The sequence below is a fragment of the Dermacentor andersoni genome, chromosome 5, assembly GCF_023375885.2.
Source record: "Dermacentor andersoni chromosome 5, qqDerAnde1_hic_scaffold, whole genome shotgun sequence".
Classification (NCBI taxonomy): Eukaryota; Metazoa; Arthropoda; class Arachnida; order Ixodida; family Ixodidae; genus Dermacentor; species Dermacentor andersoni.
This window is the reverse complement of record NC_092818.1, coordinates 107,188,845-107,214,904: the sequence shown is the minus strand read 5'-3', so window position 1 is coordinate 107,214,904 and position 26,060 is coordinate 107,188,845. Positions and strand designations below refer to the sequence as shown.

General features: G+C 48.5%; 1 protein-coding gene across 3 annotated transcripts in view; it reads right to left on the bottom strand.

Annotated features, from left to right (window-relative positions):
* Positions 1–4,957: 4,957 nt before the first annotated feature.
* Positions 4,958–26,060, bottom strand: part of LOC126531014 (facilitated trehalose transporter Tret1-like) — a 60,612-nt gene continuing 39,509 nt past the window's right edge. For 2 of the 3 annotated variants that reach the window (XM_055070903.2, XM_050178374.3), the window contains exons 3-6: positions 22,638–22,816; positions 14,160–14,377; positions 13,059–13,326; positions 4,958–12,330 (exon numbers count right to left, since the gene is read on the bottom strand). In XM_055070903.2, the coding sequence (XP_054926878.1) occupies positions 11,824–12,330; positions 13,059–13,326; positions 14,160–14,377; positions 22,638–22,816 (1,172 nt within the window). In that variant the 3' untranslated portion in view covers positions 4,958–11,823. Of the gene's footprint in view, positions 12,331–13,058; positions 13,327–14,159; positions 14,378–22,637; positions 22,817–24,690; positions 24,978–26,060 lie in introns of those variants that run through there. The other variant, XM_072288253.1, reaches the window with a different exon arrangement.

The following is a 26,060-nucleotide window of genomic DNA, read 5'->3' as shown; positions in this document are numbered from 1 at the left end:
ACTTCTCATGCTTATCTTGACTGCTGGCGAGTTAATGCTTCCCTACGCTTTGAATCCTTGCTTTTCAGGAAGGTGAACGTTCTCCACGAGGTATTTCTGGTGGCACCCGCACTTTTATTGTAGCAGACACTTGGCTTATCCTATTGCGAATATTTGCTCTGCTATGGTTTTGTCTTCAGGCAGCCACTTTGGGTCTCAACTAGAAAAGCGCTGCCCTTTATGTTGGAGCGCAGATTTTCCCTTCCGATTTCTTTCTTATCGTATATGTAAATCTCAATGGCCTTTCTTGTTTCCACCCTTAACATCCAATTTACTGCCTTTCTTTCTCTGCACTTTCTTTTTCATGGCTCTGGGGTGTGTATTTACACCTTTAATTAGCCTGTTCTTGGTTGCCAACTTTCTTAGCCTTTTCCTCCATTCCGTGTCCACGCTTTTGAGGTGCAGATGTTTTCGCACTTTGGTCGCTCATTTCTTTTATGCTTCGAGCGCCATCTGCGTGTAAAATTGTACGTAAGAAACCTTTCAACCGAGCGGTAACGACACTGTCCAAAATACTTCATCTCATTCTCTGGCCATCTGCATCGTAGAAAATGAAATGAGTTTGGCGGGCTGGCTCCTTGTGCTTTCCGACAGTTACGCGTGCGTTGCGACACCCATTCACGAAGATGTAATTCGCTTTTCTTTTTCTTTTTTTTTTTCATTTTCCTGTGCTGCTATCTGCCACACGCCGCTGGAAACGTGTTGAAAGGATGCCGGGGCCTTCGCCGTTTGATTTGTGCACCTGTAGCCATGTTGAGCGCGAGTCGGTGCTGCGTTTCGTGGATCGCGAATAATTAATAATGGCTTTTCCGGGGAAGCATGTCATTCCTGGAAGCCATGTATAGTGCTCACCGACTACTGCAGGGTAAGCAGGCCTGAATGCGCAGTTGTGCTAACAGTGCGGCCGATGAAGCCACGCGGAGTTCCGTCTGCCGACGCGGCTGCCTTGGAGTTTCTTGTCGCTGATTTGTGCACTTGCGCATCGCTTTTTGTATTCTTTTACACATTCTTTAGACATGTCGCATATTCAAGAAGTCTTCGAGTGCAGCGCTCCGCGTCGGATTTGCCAAAGCGATGCACTTGTTTACATGGCATCTGCAGCCACAAATCGTTGTTAGCGTCAAATATTAGGAAAAAGCTGCATCACTGATATGAAATAATCTTAAAATGTAGCAAAACATACAGATCAGTGCATATTAGCCTCGTTGTTCCACCCTGAGGCGAGTCGATATGAGCGGCCGAGTCAAACAGCGGCAACTCTGATCCAGATACATATATTACTGACGGGTAATTTATTAGTGACTATCACTTTTCTTTTAGTGATTTGTGAGTAATCCTCGCTTTTCTGCGTGCCATAAAGCATTATTAGATACAACTGTCCTTGCATAAGTGTTCATCGGAGTGTTATAGCGTTATAGCTCAGCGAGCCAGCGGGCCAGCGTAAACGCCACTGCGCATGTGGTACCGCGCATGCGCAATGGTGTCCACGTTGGCCCGCTGGGCCCACTGGCTCGCTGAGATATAACTCTCTATTTATGGTACGTGTCGTTCTCTCGCGGAAACGCGAATGCCCTCGCTGACGCAATTGGTACAACTGAGCGAGGCGGCTGTTTACGCTGCTTCACCGAATGCACCGGCTTTTGTTTCCCGTTTGACGGGTAGGTAAAGAGTGCATGTCGGGAAATAAATGTGTGAGCATAACACGTACAGGCCTGCCCGTCTACGTAGCGAATGCGACCGGCAGCCTAAGGGGACGGTGACAAAGCGAGCCGCTTGTCACTTAACGTGGCGCGCCTTGTGAATTCAAGAGTAGTTGATATCAAATCGCTAAGGCCAGAGCTGAGCTATGAAAGCAGTTTCCTTCGTTCTAACGGCTTTCTTTTCAACACAGGTCCGCCGGTAGCGGCTGCACAAACTCGACGGCGTCAGGCCTAACCTTCGCTGAACAGGATCAACATTGGATCAAACTTCGTGTGCACTGCTTGAAAGGATCGACGCTTGTGCAGTTCAACGTCGTAGGCGTAGTTTCACTAATTTTGAGCGCCAATAAATATATATACAAGCGAAGGCGCTGCGACTATGACGTTGTCTGTTCGACGGCTGGTCGCGCGGGATTCGGTGGAACGATGATCGATCAGCACGGTGATTTTATCGGTGCCGTCGAGAAGAAAGTCCGTCGAAGTACGACAACTCGCGCTCGGTGGTTTTCGGTTTGATATGATTAAATGGTCTCCGCGGCACACTGTGATGAATAGGAGGCCAATCGCTGGCGTGATCGTCTTGTCGGTCTCGTATCAACCCAGCGTTACCGCGCCTTAAACGAGTGCGTGAAGTTATGCGCACGCCCTCACCCCCAGCAAGTGAGGGCCGATGCTGCAAGAAGGCTTCGCCAGCAACGTGTTTTTAAGTGATGCCCAAGTGTAACACGGGAGCTTTTCGTTAAATTTGCTAGCCATCAATGAAAGGCAGCAACTATGGGGCTCACGTGCGGCGGATTCAGGACCACTCGGAAGTCTGGTCGAAGCCCTCGATGCTTTCTGCTTTATAGGTGAGTTGCAGTCTTACGCTACGCATACTTTCGGCACCGCACCGACGTCGAGCTACCGGTGGAGTTCCAACGCGGTACACGGCAACAGTGTTTGCAGCAGCGCGCATCGGAGTGCTTTTTTTTTTCTTCCCCCCCCCCCACCCCCCCCCCCCCCTTTTTTTTGGAGCTTTTTCCCGAGGCTCGGGAGAGGACGCAGATGGTGCGTCTCTCTACGACTAGTACGGGTCGGCAGATTCTGAGAGAGTTAGGTGTTCCTCAGGAGAAGATTTCGCAGCTTCATGTTGGTATTCCCTTGAAGGTCCGTAATCGGTATCACGTCAAGCCTGTTCCCAGGAACATGCATCCGGAGCGAAATGTCGGTAGAAGAAAGGCCAGGGGAACTTGCCTGCTGAGACTCATTCGTGATGAGAATCAGAAGGTTGGCTTCGTCGATGCTTCTTTTAACGAGGAGAGGAAGGTGTTTACCATAGTTGTCGTGGACAATGAGGGCGGTGTCGTTAACGCTGCTACCGTTCGGACTGATAGGCCAGAGGTGGCGGAGCAAGCGGCTATTGCGCTCGCCCTGGTTGACAGGCGCAGGCCTTTTGTATCGATTCAAAGTCGGCTGTTAGGGCCTTTGAGAAGGGCTCGGTGGCTAAGGTTGCTTTTAAAAGTATGCAGACATGTGAGATCTCTCAACACTACTTATGTTGGTTCCCTGTTCACCTTGGGATGATCGAGGGAGCCCCTCCGAATCTCATTGAGTCCGCTCATGAGGCAGCGCGAGATCTTACCCTCCGCTCTGCCCCGCGCAACGGCGTGGCGGTACTCCCCGAGAACAGAGACTCCCTTCCACATGCAATGAAATCACGAAGTATTACCTTCTTAATCGCAGGTTTTACAGTTTGCCGCATCCTAAACTAAACAGGGCTCAGGCACTTACATTACGCTTACTACAGACTGGTACTTATCCTTGCCCACGGAGACTGAACATGTTTTATCCGGAGACGTATACAGAGCCTTGTTGCCAAGATTGTGGTGCTTTAGCCACGCTCGAACACATGATCTGGTCTTGCGAAAGAATTGAAGACTCGACGATCCAGGATGCGTCCAGGCGGGAGGCTGCACTTCGCAGCCCGGACCTGGATGAACAATTCTGGGCTGTCCAGCAGGCTCACGACGTGGCCGTGAGGCTTGGCCTTCCGGTCCCGACGTGGGAGCGGCCCGCTTAGTGGTTAATTATCACTACTTGCAGGACCAAATAAAGTTTTCTTTCCTTCCTTCCTTCCTTCCTTTCCGAGATAAGGCCGCGCTGCCGTGCGCGCGACTCTCCCAAAACATCCGCGACTAGTCCGCTAGGGCAGGGCGCATTCGCAGACGCGCCGTGAGAAAACGCGGATTCTTGAGTAAATGTGCGCAAAGCCCTTGCGTATGTTATAAAAACAGGTTTCAACGTGTGCATGCGCCGAACGCAATGGAGAGCTACGCACTACGACCATTAGAGTTGCAGAATGGGAGCCAAGGGAAGAGAAGCGGAGTCGAGGACGGTAAAAATTAGGTGGGGTGATGAGATTAAGAAATTTGGAGGTGGAAGTTGGAATTGGCTAACGCAAGACTGGCCTAATTGAAGGTCGCTAGGAGATGCTTTCGTCCTGCAGTGGGCATATAAGAAAATAGTCTGACGATGGACGATGAAAACTACGCCCGCCAGCTTTTGAATAAAGCGTGCGAGTTTTTTCGTGGCTCCTTTAGATATTGTCCTCGAGCTCCACCACTGGAAAAGCTGACGCCACCGTCGGCGTGACGTGCTAGGAGAGATCACGTGGACATAGCGTCCGCGTCGGCTGCTTCGGGAGCGCCGAAGCGAGCTGAAAACGAGGGTTTAAATTCCCTCGTACGCTGCGGTCCTCATTTAGTGGCGAGATTTTGCCGCTTCGAGTGTCTCCTTTACAACGCTTGAAAGCACTACAATAGGTAGTGGCTGCCTTTGGAGGCACGCAACATGGTAGGCTACTGCTCGGTGCCGCAGTGCCGGACGTACGTAACGGAGGCCGGTGTCAGCCTTATTCACACGTAGCCGCAGGACAAGAAGCTGCGTGAAGCTTTGCTCGCGAAACATAAAACCGGCAAACAGTCATCAGCTACAACTCGGGTATGCAGCAAGCACAGATGCGAGGAAGATTTCTGCTACGGCGCCGGGTATGCAGCAAGCACAGACGCGAGGAAGATTTCTGCTACGGCGCCGGGTCTGCGATGTTCGGAAAACGCGCACTGAGACGCTCGCCCGAGTCCGCTGCCCGACTAATGTCATGACGGTTTGGTCTATGAACTTGTCGATGCTATAGATACTGGAAAGTTCAGTGGAGTGGAAAGGGAACGGTAAGAAGCATATTAAAAAAAAAGCATGGCATATGGTCATCTTTGTGTTATGAATTAATGCACTAGATTACGAAAAAGGAGCAGCGGAAAATCGCACGCTGAAAACACCGATAAACATACAGTGCGACGCAACTCGAGAAATAATATTGAAAGGTCAAAGAATTTAGAAGAAAAAAAAAGATTGAATCGTCACGATGGCACATCACAGTCCCCGTAGGCGTCGAAGTCCCTACAATGAAATTATTTTTGAACAGCTCTGATAGCGCCCACGCAACAATGGTTGCTTGTATACTGTCAAATGCTCATATTCTGCGGCCTAAAGCTCATGGCACGGTGCGAAAACGCGCACGCGGCTAAAGCGAAACAATGCGCGGACAAGCATGCAGACGTGCAGTCGGTCGCTGCGAATCTGTGTGATCGCTGCATTGATGCTTCATTCTATTACGCTACATTTACTTATACACACACTATAAGAACATATTTCACATAGTTTGCTCTCAGCGTTTGCCTACCTTTCACGCAAGAAGCCGGTTCGGGACACTCCATCGCGGCGACCGCGCGCAGTGGCGTTCACTCTACGTATTCGGTAAAGAGATAGCGTCTGTAAACGATTGTGTGCTTTCAGTTTGCCCCGGATTATTATTTAGACAGTAAAAAACTTCTCTCGTTTCGGAAGTACTTACAGAAATGTCCGGGAGAGCTCGCGCGTGGTGTTTTCAGTGAGCGCTGACAGCAAAACCTATGAGGAGCTCGCCGCGTTATCACTCATACTACGCTAGCGAGGCGCTTCCGATAGATGGCGACTCCGTAACTCCTCGCCGGCAATAGCTCGACAACATGGCAGCGCCCGCAGCACCAATACTTGATCCGTATTCGTCCGTTGTACTTACTCTTCACCGAGTTCGCAAGAAAAAAAGTAGAAAAATTTGCTTTCGCTTGATATTGTCTTCCTTCGCGGACAACCTATTAGAGATTATGTGGCGCTATTTTCGCATAATTTGTCTGTTTAGAGTTTGCTAGACCTAACGGAAGGCGCCGGCCGTTGCAGCGAAATTGAGTCACTTTTTGTCTTCCAGATGGCGCCAAAGCATTTAACACTGACCATTCGTTCGCGATGCAGAACGCTCTATTGACCCTTTTCGCGGAGCAATTTTGTCCAGAAAGAAACAGATGGCGCTTTCGGCGGCGCGCCGCACGTTGCCTCAGCGACAGCGAACGAATACGAAACCATTACCGCTTCAATCTTGCTTCTGTGCGATCAGCTGTCAGAATGCAACTGAGTTTTCGCTGACGCACTGTGCTACAACCATGCGGATTGAATCATGTGGATTGAAGACGTGTGCAGTTGTTGGCTGCGGAAATAGTGACTGGCACATGAAGGAATGGAATGGATCTGTGTAGCGAAGTTCGCGGAATGTTGCTGCAACTACCGGCACTTCAAGAAGTATGGCTTTCTTCGAGGATACGGAAATTCGCTCATCTGCCAGCGTTGTACCGTTAACCTTCAAAGAAAGTGCTTCAGCCCCGGAACGTCCGAAAGAGTGAGTACCGCTCGTTAAACAATGACAAAGGGAGCAGTGACGCTTCCTGTCATAGTACGTTTCGCGCGCAGTATCTGCACACATCTACCCCAATTGGCACGGAATCTTACGCCTACTGTATCGCCAACGTGTCAATAAGGGAATGGGCGCCCACTGGAATGTATGCGCGCCACACACGCACAATAAATGACGGATTGCACCGATAGCGGACGAATGGTCGAAGCTGAATGTTTCGTGACGGCCCAGAAGAGTAAGCGAGTTTCTAGCGATAATACATCTTTACTACGAGGTATTGCAGTGTACAAAAAGGCTACGTTTCAAGCCTTGCGCGCACCAAGAACAAATCTATCGGAACTGAGCATACCCGCGAGTGATTAGGCAGAAAATAATCGAACAGTGACCGCACCGAGGACATTTACCGAGTCAAAAAAGTGACAAGACGCTGCCTCAAAGTATTTGCCAAATAAAGAACGAAATGTAAAACACACTAATCCTGATTCAGTTCATGAACGGAAAGTTTAAATAGCTTGGAATTCATATTTAGCCTCGCTTTTAAAACAAGTACCATGTACGCTGCTCGCGCTGTTTGCATATAGCTTAATCAGCTTCCAAAGCGCTTTTGCGCGTTTCTTCGTGTCATGCACCGAGTCACCGTCTACGGTATCTCCCGAAACAGAGGTTTGCTAAGCTGCACTGGCGTCATACACACCGACTGTAAACGGAGGCAGTTGAGGCAAGCAATGAACGCGTCACCACGTGATCAAACATGGCAGCGCCCACGGGATCGCCGCGAAAAGGGTCAATAAAAGCTTCGTAGAGCGTATGCGTGTAGCCTAGCCGTAGCCGCTTCTTGCGCGGCCACGTAAACAGTCCAAAGGCTGTTACTGTACATGGTCTAACAAGACAGAGGAACCAAGATGATGGAACTAAACGTTCATTTGAGGGATCGCCAGCCGTTTGTGCGCAGGCGCGAGTCAGAGCGGGTGCGAGAGAGAAAAGCTGGGGCTTTTGCTCCTTGAATATATGACTCTGCCTAGGCACTACGGAAGAGGTTTCTTAGCGCGTGTTGTATGCGTTTGTCCCTAGGCGTGCCGGCATTACGGAGGGGAGTCGAGTTTACGCTCCCACGCTGGCTGCCGGCGCGGTGAAATAGGGGAAGCAGTGGGCACTGACGCCCCATTTGGCGATCGCTGTGTCAGACAGACTGTCTCGCACCTGCGGCGCTCGTGCTAAGTCAGTCGGGCCGGATCACAGCTTTCTCGCGCCTTACAGCGATGTACGTTAAAAATAACATCACAGATGTTTCCGTGGGAGCAGTGGGGACGGTAGTAGAGGCCGGGTCGCATATATTGAAAACCTAGAACTCAGAGCGCCTTAGCAAACGCGGTTGAACGCAAGTGGCTGAAAGGCCACCGGTAATGCTTGACGGCCCTGCAACGGCTATGAGGATACATCGCGCTGCCATAACGCCTCGTACGCTAACCTAACGTAATGTTAACCTAACTTAACGTTAACCTAACCAAACGTGGCCGAGACGAACAGACAATAATCCTCACTGCGTAACCGCTGTGAGAATACGCCGCGAACGCCTTATACTCTAACGTAGCCTAACCTAAGGTAACTTAACCTAACGTGGGCGACAATGAAAGCCAATAATCCTCATGGTATGACATCAGGCAGTGGCATTCAACCGCGGTTGCTGTCCGTTTATTTCACTCAAAGGGGACCACTCAAAAATGCTCCTTTAATGTCACGGACAGCAGCTTACGAAAACCCTGCCAAGAACGAAGATACGGCACCAGGAGAGCAGGCCGGGCCTCTATTACGTCCCCTACTGCTCCCCCGGAAAAATCGGTGATGTTTTTCTTTCTTTTTTGTTTCTTTTTTTAAGGCAAAGCGCCGTAAACGGCAATAAAGGTTTAATCCGGCATGACTGACTCAGCACCAGAGCCACAGGCGCGAGAAAGTCTGTCCGAGGTTCGAGCAGAGCAGCGCGGCCTGCCATCGCGCTAGAATCTATATCCCATACCGCGACTTGTGGGATTTATCCTTTCTCTGCATCGTTGAGCCCACTTATACAGTAGACCACATGCGTAACCCAATAGTGTTGTCTGTGGACTCAGAATGACGACGTATACGCGTGTGCGTGTGCGTATTGTCTGACAAACGCGTCCTGGTTGAATATAAGCTGTTGGCGCCTTGTTAAGCTTTAGGACAAGTGACATGGTGCAGGCACAGAGTGCGGCGTGAGGATGTGATTTAGTCTAGATGCCTCGAGAAGGCATGTCCCCTTGTCAAGCGCGGCGTTCCCGAGCGGCCAAGCAACAGGCAGTATGTACATGAGCGTGCGCCTATGTCAATGGTAAGCACTCGGTAACAGTTGCGCTAAAGTGCTTATCTTGACCTCACGAAGGTTCAGTGGACGCGCTTCGGAATTCCGTTGATGGTTGGACGAAATGTGAGTGCGCATTTTTTGTTCACCGCGCGCATGCAGCTGCGAACACATAGAGAATGTAGAAAAAGTGCCACAAGTATGTTTAGCATTGGCAATCAATTACCCGTTTTAATTTCGAGAACTCCGCATTTTGCAACACGCGAAACAATCTGTGACATGCATTTGCGCGCTTTTGGCCTCTCGTTATAGGCTGCGCGCATTTAATATGTAAAATATACCTTATCGTGTCAGAGTTCTCAACATAGCTCCACACTTCCCGCGCCACTGGTAAGTAAGCTGGCTGGAAATACTTGGTGCAGTTTTAGGGGCGATCACATCGCATCTCATTTTTGCAGCTGCTGCGGAAAATTTGGGCTGTCGGTATATGTACGTACATCGCCGCAGTCAGCTTGCCCTTCGAGCAGCGGTATAAGAACAGCATAAATTAATAAACTCTCCAGAAGCAAGAAGCGTCGCTGATGCGCTACATTATAATGCAAATCGACAGGCTCATCGAGCCCCCGTGAGGGGGATCCGAAAATTGAGCTAATGAGACAAACGTTCAATCACGTTTGGGAGGCTTGTCGGGGAGGCTTGACTGCGGTAAGAAAATATTTCATGCTGATTAACACATAAAGCGGAATTGTAAGTTTCGATTAAGAGTAGCATAAAAATTGAAAAAGCCAGTAGTGAATAACTGTCATTTGCAACTTGAATAGGATGTGCGAGCTGTAGCTTGCAGCATATCACAAACTTTCAGCGTACGAAAGCCTCGAGAAGGCTGAATTTTCTCGAAAATTGCCTTATGGCTCATTAAGTATCAAAGGCTACATACACGCTGATACGTGTGCGAGCTACGCTTAGCGCAGCTCTCAGTTGCAGGCGGCGTGCTGTTGCCGAAAAGAAATGAGTCTCAGTGCACACTTCGTGTTTCAAAAGTGTCTGCGTGTAACTTGCACTTATATGGTGCGAGCATGTTAAAAAGCAGATAGCAATCACAAAATTTAGCACTTTTTCAAGAATGCGTAAGGCAAGAAGAAAGAGCAATTGCAAATGCGGATCCCACTTTCCTTTCATAAAGAAAAGAAAGTTAATCTTCTCTTACAGTGGTGGAATACAGAAGCGCATAACAGGCAATTTGCCCATGTGGAACAAAGAGGCTATATGACGTATATTGTAGCATATAACAAGGCGCCTAGTTAACCATGTAGCAGGGTTGGGTAGAGGGCAAAAAATGTACAGCGATTCTTCGCTGCTTCTTCGTTGTGTGGCTCACATTTAATTATGCCCACCAGCGGTGAGCTTTTTGAAAACTTGGCTGAAAATATTTGTTGCCTTGCGACGAATCTCACGTGAATTAGGTTCGTCTTAACTCCAATAAATACGTCCAAGAGCTCGCTCGCGCACGAAAGGCTATACGTGGCTGGTCATCTGTTTTGCTGATGTCAGCACTAAGTGCGGTGCCACTGCATCTTCGTGACTTCGTGCTTTGCATCGTCTCAGTTCGGTACCTCTAGAGAAAAGTTTTATCAACACGGCCATGGTTGGTGACTAAGTAGCGGTGGGCAACCGCTTATCGTGCTGAAACAAGCTGCTGCGGTACGTGGACGACGCTTCAGCATGCGGCCTATATAGTCCAAAATATCTAGATCGTCGTCATTAGTTGCGTTTTCTTTTTAGTCATTATAGCTTGTTGCATTGCTTCAAGCTTATGCAAACTGCTTGTCTGCTTTTGTTTCTCATCTGCTGCTTTGCTAATGGCCAACGCCAAACCTTTCCCATTTGTGAAGTGTCCTAAGCTCCCCCTTTTTTTTTTGCATTCGACTTTGTTGAGCAGTTCAGAAGGCCACAGTTTCGTATTAAGCTTAGGTAGGAAAGAATATCACAGCATTACATGGTGCACGCAACCACGATAAGTGTAAACCGACAGTTCGGCTTCTACTTAGTACAGCGTGTCCACTCGCACAATGTGCTCTCACTGAACAGCAGCCGTCACGAATCTTTCTTCTCACTAAAAAAAACAAAAATGTCTCATGCATCTTGAGTTGCTGTCAGTTCACATAAGAAACGCATTTTCATGCAACTTCTAAGACTAAGCACATTTAGATTTTGAGCACTTAAAGTATGGGGACCCAAACCGCCGGTTTTACAAAATAATAAAAAAAATGTGTACAAAAGACAAGCAAATAGGGTAATAAAGGTAGCGAGCAGGGCGGGGGCCTTATGGGACGGAAATTCTAAAACTATTCTAATTATCAACGTATTTATGCCGTATGTACCGTAGGGCGTTCACTACAGAAGCTCCCCGCAGAAAGCTAGCGCCGCAGTATAACCGTAGCGGAGTCACCGGCTGCACCATCAGCAAAAACGTGGAATGTATGAAGCATGGACAATGCAAAACTCGGCGTTGCTCGCAGTACCGAAGTTCACGCTCTACACGCGTAAAGTTACATTGCGAAATAATGTACAAACTCAACACGCACGCACTGTTTGCAATATAAAAGGAGGCAGTGTGTCCATTGGAGCGTTCATCAGCTGGAGGCTACAGGCGTGGGTGAAAACTTTTCCCAGCAGTCCGGGTGATACCGTGGTGAAAGGAAGCACAAAAGCACTCGTACCCGCATCAATTGTTGCTGTAAGTATAACAGCGTCCGTGCCCTTGAACCTTGCTGCAGAAGCCTTGAGACTTTCAAAGGCGTGGCCGCCTGTACAATGTTTGCGAGAACAAGCTTCATCGGGAGGCGTGAACAAGAAATGTCGACTAGAATGAATTGGTCTGATTGACTTTGCGGTCGTAGTGCAAAACACAACAGGACAAATAACTCGAGGTCCGGCCCCAACATTTCTCCTCGTCGTTTTGTCCTCATGCTGCACGCATTCGAAGGACGCAATTCACCGAGTCGCTAGTCGTCGGACTCTTCGAGTTGAGACCGGCGGGAGCCGAAGATCTCTTCAATCTCTTCAAGGGTCTTTCCTTTCGTTTCCGGCAGGAAGGCTGCCGTCAATACGAAGCCCACGGCCATGAAGCCCGCGTAGAACCAGTAGACTCCGTCCTCGCCGACCAACGCCAGCATATCGTTGTACTCCTTGGCGATGAGCGTACCGCAGAAGAAGTAGAAAGATATGAGGAAGCTGGTGGCGACAGCCTTGAGGCGTAGGGGTAGCATCTCGCCCATGAGAATCGATGGCAGCGGACTCAGGCCCACGGAGAAGCCCAGGAAGTAGAGGCACAGAGAGAACAGCGGCAGCCAGCCGTAAGAGTGCACGAAGCTGGGGCCGAGCGTGCGCTTGTAGTGGTAGAAGCAGCCCAGGATGACAAGGCTCACTCCCGACACCGCTAGTGAGATGAGCATGAGGGGCCGACGGCCAAGGCGGTCCGTAAGCTGCGTAGCGAGGCCTACGCACACCACCTGTGGCAGGAAAAGGGGCGGGTTACCGAAAACGTTCATTTCAACAAATGGACAAATTCCACCGGCCCTTTGTTAGGAGCTACCTCGACCCATGGTATAGTACTTGGACTACGCTCCGATTTCGAAAATGCAAATTTTTCAGACAAAGGCAGAGTTATAATATGTAATAACTAATATATCAGGCGCACTCCCGAATGCTGTACACCTGGAGGCAATAGAGCGTTACATTTTTGGAAGGTTCCTTGTGTTTCCACAACGCACTGCTTGTGTTCCACAAGGAGTGTGTTGCATAACTCGGAAGGCACTCGAAGTTTCGCAGCGGCATTTGTTCTTGACAATATAATTGGTTCCTGCACGTCCTGTTCACGAAAAGATCGAGCAGTTTTGCCTCAGACTTTGGAATGGCTGCGTGCTTTTCTTGCCCTTTCCCAATGTTCCTGCGCCATTGCCTAGTGCACGTGCGGCCCTCTCCCCCTTCTTACTGCGTCAACTTATTGCGATGAACTGAAGACTTTATTTCAGGTTAGGCCCCCACATAAACCACCTGCCAAATTTCCCGTATGCCTTGTATCCTTTCTTGCGTGATGTTAATACAAAATAGACATAACCTTCAGACAGAGAGGGACGGAAATGTTTTCTCAGGGGGTTCTTGATCTCGATAATACGCATTCTTGATTTTTTTGTAGTTCTAGAGAGTGTACAGACGAAAGCTGAGTGCTTAAACTCACCTGCACGGCACCCACGACGATGGTGCTGTCCGCCGCCGACAAGCCTGTACCGGCAGTGGCGAAGATGTCATGCGTGTAGAAGAGCATGACCACGATGCCGGAGAACTGCTGCAAGAAGAACGCGCACAGCGTGCACAGAAACGGCTTGTACACCCAGGGCCTCGCCAGTTCGACCAGGGTAAGTGGTGAATCAGCGTCGGCGGTCACAGCTTCGTGCATGGCTCCGAACTCGACGGCCACGTCCGGGCCGCGATAGAACTGGAGGGCCCTGGAGGACGGCAGACAGATGTGGCACGCAGTGCGCGGGAGTTCATTTTGGCAGGGCAGTGAGCCGCGGGTGTTCGTCGCGAGGGGCGGGAGGGAACGTCAGCCGGCTAACACTGAATTCATTGATTACAGCGCAAGAAATGTGAAAGCGCTGTAATCTATATATGAATCTTAACTAGCTCGCGCAGCTTATCACTTTGCGGCTTTGTTGGTCAATAACTTTATGTTAAAATATTCAATATGAAGACAAATAAAACCAAGCAAACTATTCGATCTTTAGTTTATATTATTCGCCCCTTCTCGTATTTGCAATGCTATTTGCAAGTTCCGCATGTGCATGGTGCTTAATATCAGGCGAAGGACAAGCGTTCGATTAATGTACTTAACTGCTTACAGATGTATTTTTTTCTTTCTTTTGGCAAAGGGTAAATACTTGCTCACATCAGGTGGCAAAAATTATACACTGCTCATCCGGACACCAATCATAATCGACGGTGCGAATCTCATCCCCTTTACTCATTGAAGGATATAATGAGCAAAGTGTATCAGCTTCGCTACAATGCAGTGATTAAGTGGATATAGGGCTGGACGTTACCTAATGCTTTCTTCAATACGCTGTCAGCGCATCTTTGTTTAACTTATCGCACGAGCAAGAAAATGCGTAGGATGCGTTCGGGATCGCTGCGAATCTTTTCGAGGACCAGTCGAGCGCCATAGCAGCCTCGACTCGTTTTACTGCATGCCAGGCGAATGGCGCATAGAGCTCCCGCGTATTCCGGAGAACCCCAAAAGCTTCCATTCTGTGCGCTGACGAATGGCGCTCGCTTCTCTCACCTGAGTGCCGAATCCTGGCGTCCCACCTGCAGCAGCCAGCGGGGTGAGCCGGCAAGTAGGGGCAGGACTATGGCCATGGCGACAGCTGGGAAGATGCTTGCTGCTGCCAACAAATCGTAGTGCAGCCACTTCCCCATGACGTAGGCCATCAGGATGCCGAAAGTGATCGCCATCGTGCACACGGTGTCCAGAAAACCCCGTATCTCTTTGGGACTCACCTGGAGGCAATAAAAATACCATAATGCTGTGTTACACAGTTGCAGCCGTCATAGACAAACCGATGACAGTGCTGGTGGTTACTTATCGCAGTTGCTTGTCACTCTGTCACTTGTGGTTGCAAACGGCATCTGCTAGGGAGAACTAAGGCTAAATTAGCGGCCGGAATAATCTGGAAACGACGTTCACGCCTAAATATATACTCCTTTCACTTTTAGTGACAAGCACATTGTGAATGAGCGTTTTACTCTTGTCAGATTCATTATTGGCTTGGATGTCCTTTCGTTTAGGCTTACTTGGCTGTGTACAGTCAAACGCCTTTATAACCAATTGCTCAGCATCTCCAAAATCCTTCGAAATACCAGTCACTTCGTTCTAAAGGTCGCACCCCGTGCCGTTCACACTAGAGCAGGGTAAGCATTTTCAACAAAATAACATACTTATTTAACATGAATTAATGAGATACGTAATGAAATTTGTCTCCAATTACTTTATCCATACTTTGCCTGACAGAAGGTTGCTTAGTGGCTATGGTGTTGGGCTGCTAAGCACGAGGTCGCGGGATCGAATCCCGGCCACGGCGGCCGCATTTCGATGGGGGCGAAATGAGAAAACACGCGTGTGCTTAGATTTAGGTGCACGTTAAAGAACCCCAGAGGGTCGAAATTTCCGGAGTACCACACTACGGCGTTCCTCATAATCAGAAAGTGGTTTTGTCACGTAAACCCCCTAATTTGTTTGCCTGACAGAATGTGCGACTGCAGCCAACCTTATTGCACCGATGTTCACAGCATGCTTCACGGCGGAACGCAGGAGATGAGCAAAGTAAGTCTGCAAAATGTCAACTGTTGCTATCGCCTTCCTTTCCGTCAAAACTCTTCGTTCGTTTCCAGGACCTTCACCACTATTGCTTTTGTTGACATTCGTGCCATTTCTGGCTGAGATGGCTTCAAAGAGGTCGTCGGTAGTCAGCTACGATTACATGATGCCGTCGTAATCAACTGCGACGTATTCGTTCGCTCTCGCACGCTGACGCCTTACATCAAGAAACGGACGAGTTCAGGAATTCCTGAAGCATTGCATCAGGACTGTTTCTGACATTCGCACACTCGTCAAGTGCGTCGCTAGCGTAGCCGTTAGCGCTAGCGCAGAGCACACGCTGGGGGTGTCTGCGCTGTTGGGATTGGAGCGGTCGTAGTTGTAGGGAGGGCGTTGGGTCGACAGGACTAGGCGAGCAGGATTTACTGGCAGTATTTACATTTGAAACAAGACATACATCGACAGTCTAGCGTGACTCCCATATGGAGCACGCAAGACGACGCATACAGTAAACAGCTTACGAGCACACAGCTCACTAGTACATTTCGAGCATGACAACGAGCACTCAGCTCCCGATGACGAGCACACCCTAGCAGCCGGCAACCGCTGCTTATAAGCACTTGGTCCCCCCTTGATTCTAAGCGAACGGAAACGTTCGTCCAGTCATCGTTCGACGTCACCGAAGATGACCCGCCCTTTTGGAGGAGCGGGCTCACATACTCGTGTCGCACACACACAAACAGGTGCAAAGGTCCGGAGCAGACGTCAGAGGGCTTCGTAGAACTCTGCTTTGTCCCGGGTGGCGCGGCCGAGTACCACATTCCTGAGCTGACCGCGCGCCACGTGGCTGCCGGTCATCCGCAGTTCTCTGAAGTGCGCCCCGTCTGGTGGGATTGGAACACGTGCAGCGGGCTGAAAGCTGGCACGTTGCCACCCCGTACGGCCATTCCTAACAGCGCAGGGAAAGGGCGGCACCGCTGCGTGGCGTTCGTTGCAACAAATGGACTTTGGGGACGCCAAAATTGGTTCGTTGTGCAGGCAAATTCGTTGTACTGGACTTCGTTGTAGAGGCATGCCCAATACATATAAAGCATAGTAATTTTACCGGGACGTAATCAATCCTTCCGTTTTACAGGTCATTTCGTCATAGACGCGTTCCACTGTATTTGCAGTGCTGGTATAGGATCATACTTGGTCGTTTCCAAGGCGTTTCCCGATGATGTTGAAAAAGATTTTTTTAATGAGCGCGTTCAGTAAGCCTAATGTACAGGCGGAGACCAAATGATAAGGGATCTGCGAGCTGTTGCCAATCTGCACTCCTGCGCCCTTTAACAAACCAAGTACCTTCTGTCGAGACATGTCATTGCGCATGCGCATCCTTTCACGCGAGTGTGTCTGCCCATACGGCGAATCGTTTTGCCAGCCTGCTGTGGGAACGCTATTTTTGTTAGTGTCGCAATAAGAGCTTGATTACTAGAGGAAATAAAGGGCAAACATTCTGTCTTCTTTTAATTTCGCGCCAATAGTCTACCACCTGTACTTGAGCGCGACTTCACTGATAGCAATGCATTGTCTCGTATTTGGGTCATTATTACGCAGTAAAAGTCCACTAAACTTGCTAAATTCAATATTTGGCTCCTTTATAATACAACAGTGTAGTCCATCTTCGCTGATAAAACATCAAAAGGGTCCGAGCAAGCTCCCGTCAAAATCCATGACGTCATGGCGAGCTGGTGCAGAAACATCGAGGTGGCGTCGCCACCCGTCTTTCATTTTTGAGTCTTTCCCGGCTTATCAAGGCTTCTCTGCCGTAAGAGTGCTATTTTCTATTATCATTTAATAGTGTCAAAAGACTTTGGTGCCTCTTAAGCCGCCGGCTACTCCTCTAGTAGAGCGGCAACTAATAAAACTGCTCAACCTAATTTTCTCTTAATATTCCTTTAAGAATAGCCCTCATTATGTCCTGCTCTATGCATGTCGCAAGGCGTATATCAATAGGTTTTTACCATGTCCGATGCGTCCTGTCAGCATTGCATACTTACGAAATTGGTGGTGGTGGTGGGCTGGTGGTGGTGTAGCAACAGGCGGGTTTAGGCCGGCGATCAAGGCCGGCGATTGCTCCGCCCGAGCGTCTCTTATAAAATCACTGTGGTATTTCACCACATGTCCATCAGACCAGCCTCTTTTAAAAATACGATAAGGAGGCGTGAAGTTCCTTTGCGGGCTACAACTGGTCCTTCGGGGAACAGAAGGCGTTGCAGGCACGTATTGTTAAGAACGGCCCGCTGAGGTGCAAGTTTTGGCAGCCAGTTGTGACAGCGGGCGTCAACTTTTCCTGGAACGCAACCGCAAAGCTCCAGCCATGGCGTCACTAAGTCGACTGTGTGTGGAGAACAATGCGCGCGTCCTCGACTCTCCGCCGCTGGAGCCAAGATGAGTTCGACGAAGCAGGCTTTGTGCCTGAACCCGCCACCGCCGATCTAGTCTGCTGTGAACAAGGGAGTCCCCGAGGGAACGTAGTTCGAGGCCCCTTCCCACGCGCTGTTCAAGACGCAAGACAATGGGCAAACGGCGGGCGGGCTGCGGGGGTCAGCTCGGGGAATAAAATGCGCCTTTTTTCACGTAAGCCCCGAGTTCTGCGGAGACCGTCTGACGTCGGTTGAGGACCGTGAACCTGTGCGGAAGTGTGTGTGTGTAATCCCTCGCGCAGAGAGGGGGCTTGTCTACGTCTACTGATCGAACGTTTCCCTCACCTTGGGATCGAGGGGGGACCGAGTGTTTATAAACCGCTGTTGTGCAGCTGCTCAGTGTACTTTCTCTCGCAGTCATGCTAAACTGATGAACTGCGACATCCTTATGTAGATACTGTAACTAAACCCATATTCCTCGTTCTCGATGAGAAGCAGTCCTTCCCTTCAACAACGTCCTCAGCGTGGATAAGTTGGACGACGGCATGGGCCAGCTACCATCTAATTCATGCCCGACTGCAATCTTGACAAATGATTACGAGTGATAGGATTGACCCCCCAATCCTAACAGTATGTGGAAGGTCCTTTTGCAGATTTTTCAGGAGAGCGTCCCTTTCGTCTCGGAATTTTGGGGACGACCACAAAAAGTGTTCAATGTCTCCTGTCTCGTCGCATGTCGTACAGTTCGGAGAATTGATGCGCCCCGTCTTAAATTACCATGCTGGTGTACAAGCAGATCCTGTCCATATTCGATGTAGAAGTGAGACTTCCTTTCGACGAAATCTCTTGGTTATGCATGGCATATGTGGTGGAAGCAAAAATGACGCAAAGTGATTTCGAATGTCAGATTTCTTAACTTGATTGCTCTTTGGGCCCTTGACTTTGGGAGGAGAATGGAGCGCTGCGTATGCAAGAGCCTCATCTTTTTTCGTTGCCAGCAATGCCAATGTGGAAGGTAATCCACTGAAACTTTACCCTGAAGCCTTTGTTGGCAAGTTTTTTTGCGGGGGCTAGTGATTTTCGTGGGAACTTTATGGACGGTAGGTCATGGTAGAGTTGTTGCAAGGCGGCCTTTGAATCCGAAAGGAGGACCACACTTTGTGGAGGCAATGTCCTTAGTTTGAGTACAGCAACAGCTATTGCCACGCCTTCCACGACTGTTGACGAAGCTATACAGTACAGACGGCCCGACCACGCATATCTCAAAGAGTGAATATAGAATGCAGCTGCGCAGCGATCTTAGTCTACTTTGACGGAGCCATCTGTGTATACTTGGAGGTACTTAGAGTAAGCCGTGTTTAAATGTTCCATAACTAGTGACTTGGCTTGTGCAACTGGAATGCAGTTCTTTAGCTGCAGTCGTGCTGCAATTAAGTTGCATGTTATATACTCGAATGTCCAGGGTGGTTCTTCTTTTTACCTCTGTCTCGAGCAGCATATTCCCAAAACTCGAAGCATGTTAAGCGCTGCATAAGAATGTGAGCACGGCCTGTTACCTACACGTTTTAAGAAGGTTTTGCCGGGCGAATACTCACTCAGACGTAGTAGTTGGTGTTCGCTGAAACACCGTGTATAACGTCTTCATTAGTGGGTCACCCTTAGTCCTCGTCAGCCTTCGTTCCACTATTCTATGGGCAGCGCATAGATTTTTGAGCTTTAAGTCCGGATAGGGGATGTGGTCGGGTAGCTTCAGCTCAATGGTGGCTAATCTCTTGCTGCGCAGCATATCCGTGAACAGGTCACCAGAAGATTCGCTTAGACCGTCCCTGTACGTATCCCAATGGTGAATAAATTTAATCAATTTAAGCAATTTAATCAAGATCGCCACAAAGCAAGATCTTTCAGCCGGTGACGCAATGTTGACGCAATGTTCTAGCAATGTTGACGAATACAGGAAAATGGTCGCTGCCCATTCTGTCTATTCGTCGTTTATGATGCAAGAATGTCCGCTGAGTGCAATGTCAAATCAATGACACTGTAAGAGGCCGGTGGTCGGAAGAATTGCTTGCTGTCTGTCATTCTCCACACCGAATCCCTCAGTATCTAAAGCATTGACAATTTCTTTCCCAAGAACATCAGTCACCTTGTCACCCCAGAGAGTATGGTGTACGTTAATGTCCCCGAATATAATCTTCGGAGCAGGCCAGCGGCTGCAGAGGTCTCTTATGATTTCTCCCATGGAGATCTTCTGACGAAAACTCACATATAAGGACGCCACGCTGAGGCTTCGGTTTCCCAACCGCACTTGCACAGAAGTGACCTCCAAAGCACTGCTGCAGACGTCTTGAACTGGTGGGACGAAATGTCGTATTTCACATCTGACATGTACCATGGCGCTTCCGTTTGGAAATGTCGGATTACTTTGGTTTCCATGTGCGACATAACCAGCAATTGATCTGGAACTTGGAAGGCCAGCCTCGGAAACGGCCATTATTGGCAGATGTATATTACGTAAGAAAAGCGACAGTTCAAGTAAATGACTCGCAAGACCCTCACAGTTCCTTTGCAAAAGAAGTGGCGCCTTTGGACGAGACGGTAAACGTTGTTTCCTGACCACGTCCATGTTGCTAGATGTTTTACGAGGAGGCAGATCGTAGAATCACCAACTCGAGAGGAGCCAGGACTACTTCTAGCATGCCCTTCATGGAGCAAGCAGGCATTTTCTCTATGGGCAGTCGCAGGGCCTTGAAGAGAGCAGGTAGCAGCTGTTGACAGTCCTCCTGTGGTGTTGTTTCACCTCAAGGCGAATGGGGTCGCCGCAGTGCAGACGCGTAATGAGGAGTATAAGACGAAGAAAAAGACGGAAAGCCGCAGAGAGTCAGACTATACCACCGGAAGCTCAAAGAAAGATACTTAATTCCCAAGCCTCAAGCCTACATCAGGAACCCAGGACACAGCGGTGACATCGCACAGCGGACCGGCTAACGCAGTCAAATCATCGAACAGCGGCCATGTATACGAGAAGTCTGCTGAACAACCGGAAAAGCGAAATATCGAGTTTCTTTCCAGTGAGAGCAGCGCGACAAAAGAGCGAAGTTGCTTGTCCATCTTCCAGTACGCTGTTTTACTTAACAAAACGACCACCCATAACTTCAGGCCAGTTTTTCGTAAAGTTAGGGCGCGGCTTTTTATTGCAATGGCAAAATATATTAACACTCTGCGAATTTTTGTGGTCGCCGTGATGTTCCGTTTAAAGTCTAAGTGCTATAAGAAAAAGTGGCGCGCGCGCCGTGTGCTGAGGATGCGAGGTAAAGCGTGGGAGGGTGAGTCGAGAAGGACTGTCTTGTTGGAGGTCACCTGGAGGTCACTTGACACCTGATGTTGGAGGTCACTTGATCAAGCGCGCAATAGTGAGGGTAGGTGAGCACTTTTACGGGAGATCAAGCGCGCGTTGCGGGGGGTGGGGAGGGGGGAGGCCGCGTGCGTCTTCACTCCTTGCCCGATCGTGGCAACGCAGTCCGCGAGCCTGAGCGCATACGCGTCCCACGAGCGACGCATCTTGGAGGTAATGTGCGACGGGTGCAAAGTCTTAGGGCAAGCAGAGATTGCTGGTTGCTTCTTGCGCGCCTAGTTTTTGAGCTTGGAGGTGCCGTAGTCTAAGTTTCGAAGACATGGTGAAGCGAGCGGCAGCGAGCTTTTCGTTACGCGAGCGTTGTGACATAGAGTGCTCGCGGTTAGCTAGTGATATATGTTCATGTTTGTCTGCGTGCCGCGTGACACCACGATTATTAATTTAATCAGTAAACGAATACGTACTGCAATTTATACCGCAGATAAAACCAAGAACCTTACTTCGTGTAAGTCTAATACTTTGCTATCGCTACGAATGCTTTGCCTTTTGAGCGAAAATATGCCCTTTTTCTTTTTTGCTTGTATGTAATGTAAGCTACTATGTCTGCATGCCTAAAGCAATAAATTGTTGCAGACGCTATTAGTGCAAGTTATTTTAAGGAAGTGATGAATTCAATTTTTCAATGTATTAAAGAAAACTTGGCCCGTTAGATTTGTTGTGGGAACTCGACCCGAATAAACATACTTTCTGATGCCTGCTGGTTTTTAGGTACCGTCGGTTTAGACGTCAGTATTTCAAAACTCCAACCAACACGTTATGAAATGATAGAGCTCTTCGTGGGCTATGTCTGTAATTTGGGGGCGTTTCTATATAAAGCAAGTACGTAAGTACATTGTTCTTGCTGTTGTAAGCGGTTCATTTATTTACTTACTTTAGTTTTCTTAATTATGGAGGCGAACACGTTGTACTATTATAGTTTAGTAGGATTCAGCATGCGTGAATTTATTCTGCTGGAAACGTGCACATCTATTTTCGGTAATCAAGAATGCAACCGTATGTTAGTCATTTATACCACGCTTTATTTTCCTTCATAAAGTATTTGTAGTCACGGCAACGCCAAGGGTATCTGCCGATCGCCATGCCCTAAAATAATCTTACACACGACTCTTTCTTCATAAAATCTGTTACTGAAGGCTATGCCAAGGATATCTGCAAGCCTCGCCAACAGTGCCACACTCCCCCCATCTTCCTCCTCACACATATTCCTTAAACATGAGTGAGCTGGGCCGCACCAGCCGAAGTCCTGCGCCAGACCCTGCGGCAGCTCCTTGTACTGCGCGTCCAGAAGTTGATGCAATTCATCGCCACTTCGCCACCCCCGGGGATCGCTACTGCCACAAATAAAGACTACTCGAAATATAGCCGTAATTCGGTAAAGCTTTGTTCATCTTATGTGCAGCTGCGACACGAACACATTTAAGCGTGCTTGAGCAAATCTGGGTAGAGCGCTGCTTTCAAATATTTTGAACCACACTTGACCTTATTCGTGCTATTACTCTCGCTTGTGTTTCCACCAAACGTAAAATGTTAACGGCAGATGTGCCATTGAACGATATAAAGTGCGGCGTGACGGTGACACTATGTTTATCGTCAGATGTAGCAATGCGAATACCGTACAGTCACCTCGGAGACAAAGACGGGCACGGTTAGCGCAACAACACCCGTTGCTAGTCCCGTGAGTGTTCGGCCCAGCAACAGCATCCAGACCGCAGTGCCCGTGGCTATCAGGATCCATCCAGCTATGTGGAAGACAGCGGAGAGCAGGAGGGTGTACCGCCGTCCTAGGTACCGGATAGACTGTCCTGGATAAAGAGAAACGCAACCTTTTCTTTCCATCCTCTAAAGCGAAGCATTTTTTTTTTGTGTGTGTGAACCGTCCCGGACTTTGCTAACCGTGGATGCTGCAGTCTGCCCCAGTTTCCATTAGGCTGTTTTTGTTTCTTTTTTGGTAGTTTTCCTAGCGTCATAAATGATTATGTGTACAAGTTTAAGCCGGTTTTGGCAATATACATCATTAGGGCTCAGTGGTTGGGCCCATGGAGTCAAGAGTCGTAGTCCGGTGGTCTGGTGGCACGAAGGCAAACTGTTTCAGGTAGCGTCGCCAGATCTAGTAAATGCCTGGTTAGATTCATAAGAGGTGTTCGATTGCGGCTGTTAATGCGGACGATGAGCAATAGGGGCAGAGATGCCTGAGTGGTCCATGGAAATGTAGACAGGAATAGGTGACCGAGGGTATAAGTGCCGCCCCCACACGGAGTCTCCGCAAGAGCACCTCCTCCTAACGGGAATAGGCCGCTGGGAGGCTTGAACTAAAACTCCTCCACACACGTTTTCGCCACGCAGGTCAAGTACCGCCAACCTATTCTCCTACTCTGCGCTCTTCCCTCGCTCGCATCCTCGACTTCCGGCGTCAAGAGGAACTTGCGCATACCCAGCTTCTGGCTTCAGGCAGAAGCGATATCACTGCTGCATAGAAGTGTGACCGTGCGACAAGCGAAAACTCCGGAACCGGAAATCCCTGAAACGAAAGACCCGGAAACGGAAACTCTGGAAACGGAACTGGTGTGAACGACTAATCAGGGGAACAGTGGCACACATCAAAGGTTGGCGCTACATAGCAAAAGCGGCGGTGGCGCGTGGATGGGTGGGTTTTAGTTGGAACCACACGGTAGGATTCAATCCCGTTTGGTGCAGCGGAGACTCTTCTTGCATTGAAGTAAATTATCCTAGGGTGCCTCTGGGGAAGGGTGCTGGAAACGTAGATGTGAGCCCAATGTGGACAGTGGACTCGGCTTGCACGTGAGCGGCCTCATAATAGTCAATCTTCCGCTGTCTTTCGCGCCACACTTCTCTCCGCCATACACCTCTCCTCAACATTTTTCCCCTGGACAAGCATAAAATTTACATTGGCCTCGATCTCGCGACATCACTGCATCGGCGCCTCACATGAACTACTGCGTGCCTATCAGCTTAGATTGTGAACGGTGTGCTGCATCAACATAAACGTCTCATGACGTTATAGTTATGACCCGTGTGGGGCAAAAGCACAACAATCGCATGAGCCCACGCTGTATATGATGATAATAAAAACACCTGCACACATGTATCACATGTACTCGTGTAGCACTTTATTAGCTCCCGAAAGCTTCGCTTGACACACATTACAGCAAGTTCTATTGTTTATTGAAGTTTATTGATATTCTTACAAAAGAGTTATCCGCATGCTTTCTTTTTTTTTATTTTTAAGAGATGCCTTTGGGCGTTTGCACATGGTTTGCTGGTATTCATACAGGGCAAGCGGAAGGCAGCACGTTTTCTCGGTGTATACTCAGCCACAAGTGTTGCAGTTCTTGAAGCACTTGTTATGGTATCTCCCTTTCTTCGATAATGCTAGGCTTGCATATTACACCGTTGTGAATCGGTTAGGTGAATGATCTTCCAGAAAGTAAACGTTATTGCGACTGTGGCGTTCTGTTTTTCCGATGCTCACAGACAGAAAGGCTCGTCCACGCCTTTCTGTTTTTGAAATCCGCCGGCCTATGTGACCGGTCATCACAAAATGGCGAAATCTGGTGCATGTTTGTGCATGTGTTCAGCAGCTTTCTTTTCCTGATTCTACACCATGTTAGTGTCCATTTTTCCTATTCGCCAATGAAGAATAGGGGAACGCTCTCACCCTGGTTAACCGGCCTCGATCCTTGCGTCCTCCTTGTCTCGCTTCTCGATCTCTTTCTGTCCATATGTGTACAGTAAACGCTTCTCTGCTCCACAAATAGTATATTGAAATGACCTCCTTCCGCCCCCCTCCTTCCGGTCTTAGCCGAAAGAAATGTATACATCATATAACGCAAAAAAAATTAAAGTGAAAATTGAAGCTCATAAAGGCGCTTTTGACCTCCGAGTACAATCATCCAATGGGTGCCCTGAAAATAATTTCTTTGGCAACCTTGCACATTTACGCGCACAGGCGTGCGCGTAAATGTGCACTTATATTTGCACATAATGTGCACGTAATTGCTCTTATATTTTCGGTCCAGAAAGTGCACTACAGTAGTGTGCGTTAACGGTAGCTACGTAATACTCAAAATACCGGAGAATTCTTTATTATCTTTTTTTTTTCCCTTCATATCCGTCTGGTTCCCCCGATGTGACGAAATGTGTTTTTGCAAAGCTGCGCAGGTAGTTCAAATTTGTCTTAAGCAAAGTGAGATCGCACAAACAAACTGGTGTACATAGCCTCAACTTACGCTATACACTAATTTAACCCCGCGAAACAAGAAAATTTCATTGCTGGTGCACATTGTCGTCTTTTCTGTTCATCCCCTTCAGTCACGGCGCAAACGTTCGTAGACACGAGTTATTTTTGCCATTACTGTGCAGTGGTAGCACGGAATAGATAACAAACATTAAGCTTTGAGTAAATTGAACATTCTGCTTTGCTTAAGTACAGCCATTTCACTTCTGAGTGAAATGTATCGCTTCAGACGACCATTTTGGTTGAGGAACTACCGTGTTTTAAGGGACGATTGAAATGGGTCGTTTCGGCAGTAATGGCGAAATATTATTATTTCACTTGTTGTAATGTGTGCACCCAACAATTAACCTGTGCGTATAACTTGAGCAGATGATTAAATTTTTTTAATCAAGAAATGTAGCACGACTGACTGTACAATGAATGAATATTTAATTACTCTGTTATTATGATGAGTCACCTTAAAATGCACAGAGTCATTCTCCCACCTTGGCTTGCTTTCTATAGTCTCCAGCACCTTGGCATAAGATTATGTAAATTTCACTAATTTATCGACAGTCGATCGCAATTCCTGATTGAAGAGGTTATATTCCAAATTCGCTTCTACATGTAGTATGCTCCTACGCTCTAGCTGATTTCTGCGGTGACGCAACTCCTGCAAATGAAGACCATTTGCGTTCTGGCAAGTTTGTATTTATTATTTTATTTTTCCGGAAGGCGTAGTTCCTTGCCCTAAAGTAAACCTAAGATCATACGCGCCGTGCCTAAACGTTTCCGAATAATAATAATAATAA